At 33.0% G+C, this 13,973-nt stretch overlaps 1 protein-coding gene across 2 annotated transcripts in view; it reads left to right on the forward strand.

The window, feature by feature from the left end:
• Nucleotides 1-13,973, forward strand: part of LRRK2 (leucine rich repeat kinase 2) — a 125,551-nt gene that overhangs the window by 17,018 nt on the left and 94,560 nt on the right. For both annotated transcript variants that reach the window (XM_088798845.1, XM_088798849.1), the window contains exons 8-13: nt 3,479-3,598; nt 4,051-4,193; nt 4,289-4,368; nt 5,856-5,962; nt 9,480-9,609; nt 9,846-9,970. In XM_088798845.1, the coding sequence (XP_088654971.1) occupies nt 3,479-3,598; nt 4,051-4,193; nt 4,289-4,368; nt 5,856-5,962; nt 9,480-9,609; nt 9,846-9,970 (705 nt within the window). The remainder of the gene's footprint in view (nt 1-3,478; nt 3,599-4,050; nt 4,194-4,288; nt 4,369-5,855; nt 5,963-9,479; nt 9,610-9,845; nt 9,971-13,973) is intronic.

Below are 13,973 nucleotides of genomic sequence, written 5' to 3' on the forward strand. Positions count from 1 at the left end.
TTCAAACATTGATTTCTTTTTTTTTTCAATTAAATTTTATTGGGGTGACAATTGTTAGTAAAGTTACATAGTATTCAGGTGTACAATTCTGTAATACATCATCTGTATATCATATTGTGTGTTCACCACTCAGAGTCAGTTCTACTCCATCATCATATACAAACATTGATTTCTTAAATCTAGCTAATTGAACAGCACACTAACAATCCTCTATTTCATGTTCTACAACTTACCACAGTCAAGTTACAACTTGCATAACTTAATGTATTAAAGATGTTTGTTCACCTTAATCCCTTTAAATGAATCAGAGGAAGAAGGGGTTTTATTATTGTGAGTAGGGAAATAGTACTTGATTACCAAATGGTTCTATAACGGCACACTAAGCGTGCTTGTCATTGTGCTATTGAAATTTATTAAGACTATCAGCTGATTTCTCAACGAAACTTTGCAGGCCAGAAGGGATTGGTGGGAAATATTTAAAGTGATAAAAAGCATGGACCTACAACCAAGATTAGTCTACTCAGCAAAGCTATCATTTAAAATAGAAGGACAAATAAAGAGCTTCCCAGACAAGAAAAAGCTAAAGGAGTTCATCAGCACTGAATCAGTGTTACAAGGAATGTCAGGGATTTATTTAAGACAGAAAAAAAGACCAAAAATACGAATAATAAAACGTTGATAACTACATATCTGTTAATAATTACTTTCAATGTAAATGGATTAAATGTTCCAATCAAAAGACATAGAGTGGCTGAGTGGATAAGAAAACAAGACCCTTACATATTTTGCCTATAAGAGACTCACTTCAGATCCAAAGATATGCACAGACTATAAGTAAAGTGATGGAAAAAAGATATTTCCTGAAAATGAAAACAAAAAACGCTGGGGTAGCAATACTTACACCAGACAAAATAGACCTTAAAACAAAGGCTATAACAAGAGACAAAGAATGACCCAGTAATCCCACTTCTGGGTATTTATCCAAAGAAACCCGAAGTGCTACTTTGAGGGGATGTGTATTTCCATATGCTCATTGAAGCTTTGTTTACAATGGCCAAGATGTGGAGACAGCCTGGGTGTCTGTAGATGGATGAGTGGATAAAGAGGAAGTGGTACATATATACAATGGAATATTGCTCAGCCATGGAAGGAAATAGGTTCTTGCCATCTGCTACAACATGGATGGACCTAGAGCATATTGTAGTGAGTGCAGTAAGTCAGACAGAGAAATACAAATGTCGTATGATTTCACTTATATATGGAATCTAAAGAACTGGATTTATCGGGGTGATAGATAGGAGGGGGTTGGGTGAAAAAGGTGAAGGGATTAAGAAATAAAATTTGTTAGGTACAAAACAGTCATAGGGATGTAAAGTAAACCATAGGAAATATAGTTAATGATATGGTTATAACTATGTATAGTGCCAGGTGGGTACTAGACTAGTCAGGGGATCACTCCATAAATTATATAAACATCTAACCACTATGCTCTAGACATGAAATTAATATAAAATAATATTGAATGTCAACTGTAATTGAAAAAATTAAATAAAGGGGGAGAAAAGGTAAAAGGGAATAAGAGGTTCAAATTTCCAAGTATAAAACAAATAAATCTTGGGCATGTTACATTATTGACTGGAAATTCAGTCAATAATATTATGTTAGCGTGGTACCGTATCAGATGGTTGCTGGACTTATTATGATGATCACTTCTTTAGGTATATGGATATGAATAACTGTGAGATACATCTGAAGCTAGTATAATATTGCATGTTAGTTATATTTTAATAAAAATCTTAAAGAAAGAAATAAACCAAATCAGACAAACTATCCTTATGAGTTCTGAATTGTTCTATAATTTTTTGAAAATAACAAGTTGTCAAATTGATCTTCCAATAAGGATACGTTTTTTCTCTCATTTATCCCTTAACAGATTATTATTTGTTCCAATCAGTTTCTAGAGAAATTATTGTTCCTGTGACTGTATCGAAAGAAGCTGGATAAAACTTTTCACTTCCTCCTCATAATTAAAATAAAAACTCAAAGTCAGTAGATAAATATTTAGTATTTTGTTAGACTGTGTAATTTACTTATGGTTTTAATGCATTTAAAGGCCTTGCTACGTATTTTCACGTAAATTGTCAGAAAATGAGGTAAGGTCAGCATTCCTGGTATTTGTCCAGAGTCATACAGTGTTCAATGGTAGAGCAGCTGTTGGTAGTGGCATGGGAATAATAGTAGGAAAAAGAAGGTGAAAAGGACAACCCAAGTTTAAATAAATTGGTGAAAGTAGAAGATCATCTTTTAAAAAAAACATTATTGGGATGACATTAGTTAGCAAAATTATAGGTTTCAAGTGTGCAATTCTATAATACATCGCCTATATATTGAATTGTGTGTTTTCCACCCAGAGTCAGTTCTCTTTTCATCACCATATATTTGCCCCTGTTTACCCTCTTCTTCCCTTCCACCACCCCCTTAACCTCTGGTAACATCTTTTTGAAATGATTCTCAAAGACTAGAGATCACTAAGGACTAGGGAATATGTCTGCTTAGTGGGTGAATGTGGAAGAAGCAAGAACACACAAAGATGTAGTAAAAGAAGAACTATGCCTCATTAAACTGCCTTTTGATTTTGAAGCCATTAATTAATGTTTAATGTGGGCCTTAAGCTTTTCATGATATAGGACCTTTTGCATTTCTGGCTTTGCATCTCAGGGATTATTTAATTACACTTATAGCTAAATAGGAGTTTTATTCTTCTAGAAGGAAACCTGGCAACTGTTAGTGATTTACAAATAAGCTAAATGAAAGGAGGCACATATTTCTGGAATATAATTAGCAAATTATTTCCTCATAAGGATTTCAATTTTTGGATGATAGTGTTGATTCTAAGAAGAATGACTGTAATTTTACTAACCATTGTCATCCCAATAAATTTTTTAAACAACGATGCATTAGAGTTGGTCAAATATTTGCTAATTTCTCTTCTAAGATTTTCATAGACAAGATCATATAATGATAAGTGTGCCAATGGTTTTTCTCAGAAGTATTCCTTTAAGTGAAAGAAGGATATTTCAGTGAAAACATTTAATGAGAAGAAAGGATTATTTTTTCTTCCATCTTCTAGAAGGCAGGAAATTAAGCTATTTTGTACATTAATATTATAATGCCATGTATAACAGATCATTGATTTATACTATGATGATATGAGAGGGAGTCAAAGAACACAAAGTTAATATAACTCAAACATATTATTTTTGCCTAGTCATTTCCATTATCTAAGTAAGATAATTGAATAACTTAATGAAATAAATTTTCAAAACTTTATGCAATCATAATAAGCTATTTTAATTAATGTAAATATTTGTTTTAATGTCATTAAAATATTCATCACTACTCAAATTTATTGGTTTACATACTGTTATGTAATTGAAGGTAATTTAATTTTCATGAGGCTATCTCACTTGACTTTTAGGTAATTTTTTTAATATCCTGGTATTAAACGAGGTACATGAGTTTGTGGTGACAGCTGTGCAGCGGTATTCAGAGAATGCAGCATTGCAAATCGCAGCGCTCAGCTGTTTAGCGCTCCTCAGTAAGTAACTTTACTAAAAAGGAAATTCTTACAGATGGATTTCATCTTTACTGTTCACATTATAACAAGAACATCATATGTAGAGAAGGGCACAGTAAATCCCTTTTTCTGTTCTAATGTAATTCATTTTCCAAAGGATACTTTCAAGGGAATTAATATTTCCCAGTTCATAGAACAGTAAATACATCCTTGATTTGGCTTTGTTATTGGGCAGCTAATCTTCTCAACTAATATTCCTGTAGCCTGTTAGTTTCGTTTGGTACCTTTTCCCCCTTTGACCATTGATCAAGATGGGATAGCAATATTAGGATCTGTGCAATATGTTAAAAAGGTGTTTATCCTTAACCAAGGCCGCCACTAAAGAACACCTCACTATTGATAATATTTCAAAGTATGGACTTTGAGTTGGTCATTCAAACTGTAAGTAAGTCATATATTTATATTTTTTCAAGCTGAGACCATTTTCTTAAATCAAGACTTAGAGGAAAAGAATGAGAATCGGGAGAATGACGATGATGAGGAAGAAGATAAATTGTTTTGGCTAGAAGCCTGTTACAAAGCATTAACGTGGCATAGAAAGAACAAGCAAGTGCAGGTTCGACTCTTTCATAAATCTTATAATTATTCTAAATTATGTTTGTTCAATGATTTATGGTTTGACAGATTTCTTTTTTTCCTCCCCTAATCCAGGAGGCTGCATGCTGGGCCCTAAACAACCTCCTTATGTACCAGAACAGTTTACATGAGAAGATTGGCGATGAAGATGACCAGTTAGTTGTATTCATTTTTATAATATAAAAAATTTCAGTTATATTTTAATCAATTCATATAAAATACCATAACTACAACTTTCATTGTTAGAAATATTTCAGATATAGGCATTTATGTTTTAAGTCTTGCCACAAAATAGGAATGGATGTATAATATTTTGATCCTACTGCTTTCTTTAGTTAGTAAAATTTGGTGGTGTGTTTGAGAGTTGTTACTGAGACATTTGGAATCAAGAGTCACCCAGTAAATTATGAATCATCAGGAAAGAACCTTTCAGTGTACTGGCTGATCATTTAAAAATGACATTAATTAATCTCAGGTTATGGAAATTGCAGAGCCATCTGTGACCTTCTCTGCTGCAGTGACTAGCCAGCAGGTTGTCAATATCAGGAATTAAATGTGGTTAGAAGCCTCCTGTAGTGATTCCCCAATTTATGTTGCAGTGTTGACCTGCTTTCTCTTGAGAGCATTATTTGTAGCTGTCAGATCTTCAGAAGGCTTTCTATAAGAGGGCCATTCAATCATCACAAGACCAGCCCTCTCTCCCAAACATACAAACTGTAAACAGGAGTTCTGTGTATATAAGATTTGTGTCAGGACCATGAGCCATGTTTTATGGCAACTGCTTACGTTTGTGCTGTTTGCTCTCAGTAAGCTCCAGATTTTAAAATTTGAATGACTTAATCTTAGAAACATAAATAATAATTTTCTGCATCTCAAATCCTGACTAAGCCTGTTTGCGTAGTGATCCACTGCCAATCAAAAGGCAATTAATGACACACATGCTGTTTAATTAAGCATCTCCATTTTTGAAAGGAAACAGTAATTCTTTTGAAAACTATATGTTAAGCCAGCATCCTGGTTCACTTTGAACACTCTTTAAGAGGTTAGGTTAAGGAAGGTTGATGTTGCAATCATAAATTTCAGTTCATAGCATACTGAGTCCTTAATATCCATAGGAGTCTTTAAAATAAATACATTATTAAAAGATAATATATTTATGCTCTACATTTTAAAAAATTCATGCTGCTTCTTTACAATTTTTTATTTTTCCTTTCTTGAGTCTGTTGTCTTCTTTTTCTTACTGTATATTTTTACTCTTATCACCTCTTTAATATTTGTTGTCATTTTTTCCCCTACTGCTTATCGACTTTGAAGAAACAGAGAAATACTAACTTATTAGTATTTAATGGATTTGAATCTAACTTCTTAAAACTTTTTTTAAAATTAAATTTATTGGGCTGACATTGATTAATAAAATTACATAGGTTTCAAGTGTAAAATTCTATAATATATCATCTGTATATTGCATTGTGTTCCAACTTTTAAATATAAACCTGTTTAACTATAATTCCCTCTTGTCCATGGAGGTATAAAATGTTTTATGTCCTTATTTGTTGTTAGAGAGATTAGATAATAATAAGTGAATATTTGAGATAACTGTTAAAAAAGATTACTATTAATGTTGTGGTTGAATTTGTGAAAGGTTCCCAGCTCATAGGGAAGTGATGCTTTCCATGCTGATGCATTCTTCATCAAAAAAAGTCTTCCAGGCATCTGCGAATGCATTGTCGACTCTGTTAGAACAAAACGGTAAGCAGTGCACCCTATTTTTTAACAAGAGGGGAAAATACATTTTGCAGTTTTTAAATTATAAAAGCAAAACATTGTAAAACTTTAAATATGTATATATATTTGACATATATGTGTTGATATATAGATAAAATGATAAAGAAAATAAACATTTTTGATGTTTTTTTCTGGACTTCTATGTATGTATGTATGTACTCATATATGACATATACAATACATTTTCTACTTTTTTTGCAGAAATTGGATCATATCATACTCTTATAAACAAATTTTACATTTTTGTGTTGATAAATGGAAATTCTCACATTGTCATTTTTAATGGGTGTGTAGTTTTCCAATGTATGCTTATATTCTATTTTATGAACCAATATCTTGTTGATGGAATTTTAGCTTGTGTCCAGTGGGATTTTTTTTTTTTTGGTAACTGCAATAAACACCAAATTGTCACTTTCCCCCATTTTCCTTTATACAATGTTCCTATTATTTTCTTAGGAAAACTATGTAGAAATGCAGTGGGTAGAGAGATATTTACCATTTCAACATCTGATAAAATTGTCCTTTTTTTTTTTTTTTTTTTTTTAAATAGTTCTTTATAAGTCTTATAGATTTGCATTACTAAGGAGAGAAAAATGGCTGCAACGCTTTTGGAAGGACTCTTGAGGTTTAAAATTGAGAATCAGGCTGTTCAGAATCCATGCTCATACACAGGAAATACTGCCAGAAAGTCTTGGGAGAAAACTCATTATAAGGGCATTAGGACTTGGAAGCTCTTGTAAGATACTTTTGGAGTGAGAAAAGGAGAGAAAAATACTGGAAACGTCAATAGAGACCAGTGTTAACAGTAGCCTTTAGTAGAGAACCTGGGTGCAATGAAAGGAATCAAGAAACCACCTCATGCATGTTTCTTTATGCTGTTATTTAAGTCAAATCCAGAGGAAAAGCATTTCTTCTTCCTTTTATTCCTTTCTCACTCCACCTCTCAGATGGCATTTTAATAAAAACATTGGATTGGCAGGAGCCATGAGATACAGACCGGGGTTGCCCTCGGAGATAATGAATCAGGGCAGGAGTGGTAAGAAAGGGAATTGCTCTTCTTGAATCTCCCGTCTTCTCCTGTGCAGAGGCTGCATAGGGATCTCACTCCTGAAAATGAGGACCAGACCTGATTGCTTTAGTGTGGGGCACTTAAGGGTGGACACCTGCCTTTACCATGTATAAACGACATTGTGTTGGTACTCTAATTTTTAATTACCTGGAAATCATCTTTGATATGCCAACAAAACAACCATGATTTTGTGAGATTTGGGCTGCTTCATATTACAGTGTCTGAGTAGTAGTTACATGTAGAGCTAACCCCGATTTCTTTGTTTGTAACCAGTTCTCTGCTCTTTCTGGTGCCTTACTACTTTGTTCTTGGCTACCTGACAGGTAAACTGTCCTCAGATACCTTCATATTATACTTGGAGTTCTGCCTTAAGGCGAGTATTAGGAAATCGAGCAGCTTGTTCAGCAACCTCTGTGGACAACTTCTTGTTGAAAGACACTTGAGAACATTGGGTGTGCAGGGTTGGATATAGTTTTTTAGAAAAATGACTGGATCAGCAGCCAGAAGAATTGGGTTCTGCCATGGTGGTCCCAAGGCAAAGGCTCAAACATCTTCTTTGACATTTTTTCACTTAATTAATTATTCAGTTAACATTTATTTAGATCCTGCTGTGTACTACACAATGCCTTAGATAGTTGGGATGCATCAGTTAAACAAATTTCAGGCTCATTGAGCTTCAACTCTAGTGGGGAGGATAGATAATAAGACGAAATAAAGATGTATGATCTGTCAGGTAGCAAAGAAAAAAACATGAAGCAAATTTTTGGAGGATATATGTTAGGGGTCAGAAGAGATGAAATTGTGACTAGGCAGCCATGAAAGAAGGTGACTGTTGCAAAGGAAGTTGCATATTATTATTGGATTTTTAAGCAGATAATTTACCATTAAAGTGCAGTAGATGAGGTCAAGAGTATTATGTAGATAGCTGGTAAATGAGATAAAGTATGTAAAATGTTCTGTAAACTCTAAAGTGACTCGTGATGTAATTTTTCCTCCTAGGCCTAGTGTTTGATGAAATTTCTATTCTCAATTTTCCAGTCTCAAATTGGGTTAATGTCCAGGACAGTGGTTCTTAAAGTGTGGTCTCCAGACCAGCAACATTGCCTAGGAACTTGCTAAAAATGTTAATTCTAGGGCCCCATACAGACCTACTGAATCATAAATTTTGGAGTTTGGACCCAGCCAATCTGTGTTTTAACAACCTCCCAGGTGATTCTGAGGCACACTTAAAGTGTGAGAACTGCTGGTCTAGAATAACTTCTATCTTTTAAAGTATTTCCTTAGTTAGAATTTAGCCGCTTTAGGAGGGGTTATTAAAACTTCTGGCATAACCAAGCAAAATAACCAACTTGTGATCCTATTTTAATGTGTGATATTCTAGACATCTTTAAAAGGTATGGATTTTTCAGATTTTGGCAGTTGTTTAGAATGTGTATATAACTACCTCTTATTTTTGAGTTTTGTCGTATCTTTTCTTCTTGTCCCAATTTGAGCTTGATAACTCATTTTTCAAAATAGTATTTAAGTTAAAACTTTGTAAGTTTCATTTTTCACTGCTTTCAAAGTGTTGAATTATGTTGGAATTGATGTTTTTATAGAGGTTTCAAAAATGAAACTTTAAGACATTGGATTTGCATTTAGTGAAGACAGTTTATTATGAAGAGGAAAATTATTCTGTAATCATTATTGCTGGGATACAGTTACTTTCCACATATAATGTAAAATCAGTCATAAAGTGTATCTTTGTGTTTCTTAAACTTTGGCATTACTTAGTGAAAATATGTACTTGTAATTATTTATGCAGTGCTTTCCATCCCTTTGCACATGATGGCTTACGTAGAAATGATAATGTTTGTACAGTCCACTGGGGTAAATGGAGAAGGTAGTTCAGGGCTGAAGGCAACCCAGCCTGGTTCCAGCCCCTGGCCTCACCCCAAGTGCTGAGGGGATGGTCAATATTTCCACACACCTGGAACTTATTCCCAGATCACTGGTGTCTAGTATATCTAGCGAGTGTTAGCTCTATGTGAGTACAGTTATTTTGTGACATTGTTTTAAGTATTAGAATGAAATTTAACTTTTATTATTATTTTTGGAGGCATTATTTTCAAACATTTTGCTGCAAAAACATTCCTTCTACATGGACTGGGGTATGGTGACTACATTGCTATAAGTCTACTACTCTTTAAAAATGAAAACCTGAACAAATGGTTGATAAATGCAAAAAAATTGGAAATGGTATATATTATAAAGAAATAAGCATCAATGATCTTTAAGTTGTAAATCAAACAAAAATTGCATATGTACTTGCATATACTTTCCTAAGAATTTGGATTGTCTTAATATTGTCTCATTGCAAAATTATGAAAATGTGCTTTCATTTCTACAAATAACGTTAAAAACCTCTTCTAGTTTATTTCAGAAAAATCCTGTTGTCAAAAGGAATATACCTAAACGTGTTGGAGTTAATGCAGAAGCATATACATTCTCCTGAAGTGGCTGAAAGTGGCTGTAAAATGCTAAATCATCTTTTTGAAGAAAGGTAATACAGATTCATGAACTTATGCAGAATGCTCATATATAATGTTAGAAGTCAAAATTTAATGAAAGAACAATTACAATTATATGCAATCGTATTATTGGATTCAAATGTATTTTCATATAGCCTTTTTGGATATACTATATTGATTCTGTTTTCCTGCACTTGTTTCAAAATTGTGTTTGTACAATAAAATCAAGTAATATTTTTAATAAGCATTTCAATATTGGTTTCTCCAGTAATGCTTCCCTGGATACAATGACAGCAGTGGCCCCCAAAATAATAACAGTTATGAAGAGTCATGAGACATCATTACCAGTGCAGTTGGAGGCACTTCGAGCTATTCTACATTTTATAGTTCCAGGTAAGTTACATAACTGATTGTGGTGAGATAACAATTTAAATAGATTTTTTACTTGTTATGAAATATTAACTTTCTAGGCAAAAATTAAGGGAGACTTTCTGCCAAATAAATGCAAATCTTTCCACTAATCCAAAAATAAAGGAAAATGATGATGTATAATGGTAAGAATAATTTATAATAAATTTTAATAAGAAAATCAAATAATTTATTTACCCAAGAAATAATTCTGGTGTAAAGTGTGGCCCTTTACTTCCAAGGCAAGTGTCAACTTCTAATAATACGTCTATATTTCTATTGGCATCATGCAGTACACATTAATTTTTGTTCTGTTTTATCTGGACTATAGTAACAGCTAACTAAACTTCACACTTTTCTTGGCTCTTTTTAGTCCTTCTTACGCTGGTGTTGACTTAATTTTTTTCGAAAATAACCATGTGGCTTTTACTCATTAACCTTAATAGCTTTCATCCTCCCCCCCCCAACCCCCGTACCTCCTACTTACATCTGTTGTGACCTTTTTTGTCCTTCAAAGCCTGTTTAAAACACCTTCTCCTTCATTCATTCAACAGATATTTATTAAGTGCCTCTTATGTTCTAAACATGGTGATTACTACAAAGGTATGAAAGATAAATGGAAAAAAAAAAGCATGACTGTACTATTTTAGGAGTTCAGAGGTAGATGGATATGTAAATAATTAATTACCAGACAGCATGAAAGGACCTGTTATAGATATTTGTATAAAAGGCTATGATAATGTTGAAGGAGGCATAAATAATTTACCCAAAGGAGTAGGTCAGAGACTGTGACATTGAGGTTGAAACGTGAGCAGGGCTGACCTGGTAGAAAGCTCAGGAAGGACATTTCAAGCAGAAGGAGAAAGTGCACATGGTCTGGTGTGAGTGAAGCGTGGAGTAGAGGAGAGCAGTGCCTGGGGCCTGAACGTGAAGGGCTTTGAATGCAACACAGAACAGTTTGTGCTTTTTTAATGCAAGTCAATTCAAATTTATTAAAGGTTTTAAAAGTTGTACTGTTATGACAAAATCTGCAATTTAAAATGATAGCACTGTGGTGTAGAGGGTGGGCGGCAGGAGGAGGGCCAAGTTATGGGGCTGTTGGGTTGGAGGCCATGATAGTCAAGTGAGACATGGTGGGGGCTGGGCAGTGGAGGAGAGGATGGATCTGAGAGCAGCATAGGAGGTATATTTGACATGACTTTCTGTCTACTGATATCAGGGATGTTACTGTTTTTGGTTCTGTAAAGTTTCTAATTCTTTTGAAGTCCCCCTCCCCGTTTTTTAATGAAATTCTCCTAAGTCTACCATTATCTGCTGTCACATAGGTATTTTATGTTTCTGAGTATAAGATTATACTCAGTAATAGAGTATAAATATTTTCTAGGATGGCTTTATTCGGCCATTTTTTTAAAAAAACCATGTTACCTCGACCAAAAATAGCTATTCAATAAATGCAGTTTGGATTGAATCATAGTGTCCCATTCATAGTTGTCAGTCAACTTTTGGGAAATAATTTAATAGAGATAATTTTGCTCAAAAATCTTGTGAGGTTTTTTTTTTTTTTTTTTTTTTAATTTTGTTTGTAGATTGTAAAAATCAATACAAAACAAACTCTTTTGATTATCCTTAAAGGTGTCGGTCTTATTTTTTTGAAGAGACATTTGAATTTTAAATTTAACCAAAAGATATTTAACTAAATCTACTCTTTTAGTTCAGAAATAAGTTTCAAATTTAAATTTTCTTTTCTTTTATTGTTCTTAGAATGACCCTGAAGTAACATTGATAGTCAATCATTTGGATGTATTAAATGGTGTATTTAAATGATAAGTTAAATAACTTTTTTACAATGATGTTTAGATATATTAAACGGTGCCCTTGAAAATAATTTTATAACTTTAGGGTTATGCTTTATGTGTAAATATACACATTTTATATGTATATCAATATATAGATACATTTCTTTATTAGGTAAAGACTTAACTGTCTACTTTAAGCTATCAGACCATATTCACACCATACCACACCATACAATACTATGCCATACTATAACTTACTATACCATTCTATATATCAGTTATTAACTATGGCATCAGTACCCCAGTCATTTTGAGGTTGAACATGGTTCTGATTTGAACATGTTAAGTTGAGGTGCTTTTATGACTCTTAAGTTTCTTTCAAACTAGTACTGTTCACTTCCACCTTTTTTTATACCAATAACTTGAAGTGACTCAGCCAGTTGCTTTAATAAAATAATAATAAAGACCCAGTTATTGTAATAAAATATCAGTTAGTTTTTTCTGTGTTGACTTCATGTGAGTTTTAGAGGAAATAATGTAAAATTCTTTAAGAAGGGATATAGGCAAATTAGAAAGTGTACAGAGGCAAGTGATTAGGAGTATAAAACCATATCCATAAGAACAATAAGAGGGTCTGAAATTATTTAATCTGGAGAAGAGATGATTCAAGAGTATATAAAACCTGTATCAAAATCTACTCATTTATAGTTAACAACAATAATACCTAACAATATGGAGGACTTAAAATGTGTCAGGTATTATTTGAAGTGCTTTATGTATATTAACTTTTTAAATTCTTGCAGCCATAAGGCAGATACTACTTTTTGGTGTTGTTGCTATTTTACAGATGATGAAACTGAGTCATAATGTAGAGATTTTAAGGTCACAGCTTATATAATGGAACCAGGTTTTCAACCTGTGCAGCACGACTCCAGAGTAGTCATTTTGAAATACACATTTGTACAACAAAAGTATATTGAACAATGGTTATATTTAAAGTAGTATGCTTGGAACCTTTGGAGATCTGGAGATGATTAAGTTATAGATTCTATCCTCAATAAATTTGCAGTCCACACAATTTAAAGGGCTGTTAGGTGGAAAGGATATTATATCCATTCGGAATAGTAGAACTTCAGGTGATATGACCAGAGATGAAATTTATGGGAATGTTCATTTGGTCTTAATATAAGTCTTAATAAGACTCATTGCATCTGGCATGAAGTTTTTGCTACTCAACAGGCCTGCTTTCAGCCATCACATCTGCTTGTGATGTAATGGGCAGCCTCAGAAGTTAATATGGTTTTGGTCACTGATAATGAGACAAAGAGAGTTTAAGTGACTTGTCCAAGGTCATACAGCTGTAGTGAATGTCAGAAGCTATTTGAATAAATTTTTAAACTAGGACTGAAAATTCCAGGACTCTGGGAATCTAGCCTGTCTTATTCCCTGTAGTATTCCAGCATGGAGCAAAATCTCTGGCATGTAGTTGACATTTATATTTTTGTTAAATAAATGAAAAGCTATATGCATCCAATTTATAGTTTGTGTTAATACAAATTATTCAAATGAAAGATTATAAGTAATTGTTTATGAATAATTATTTCTATAGTCTTAAGTTTTGGAAACATTCATTCATAATAATTTTATATACTATTCTATTGTATAACCAATTTTTTAAATGTCCAGTGTTTGTTCAATGGTTTTAGGATAGTTCAGCTACAATGTAGATTAATAAGGAATATATTTCCTTTAAATAACTTAATACTGTTATGCAGCCTTAGAGGACTTCTAATAAAACCTAGGCTCTTGCCCGTCACAATGCTGAAACAAATCTTTTTTTCTTTTCACTATGATTCCAGCTGCTCTTTTATGCCTACATTTTGTATCTGACCTTTTTATATTGTAGTCCAAATAACTTTGAGCTTTTTTCAAATTGTCCATTGTTTCATAAATATCTTCTAGCTCCTTGTATGAGCACAGCCTACTCATATAAAAAAGGTTGTTTGCTACAGAAAATTCCTCCACCATAATAAGGTCTTGCTACTTTAAATTAAATAAACGTCCACACTCACTGTATTTATTTTATATTCAATGATGAACTATTTTCATAAATTCCTTCAAGCTAGGGTTATTTCTTTGGTAAGGGACTATGTATTTGAAAAATGTGCATGTGTATTGTTGGATTAATTATA

This window comes from Rhinolophus sinicus, chromosome 1 (assembly GCF_057876585.1).
Source record: "Rhinolophus sinicus isolate RSI-liver-muscle chromosome 1, RSI-T2T, whole genome shotgun sequence".
In the NCBI taxonomy this organism is placed as follows: Eukaryota; Metazoa; Chordata; class Mammalia; order Chiroptera; family Rhinolophidae; genus Rhinolophus; species Rhinolophus sinicus.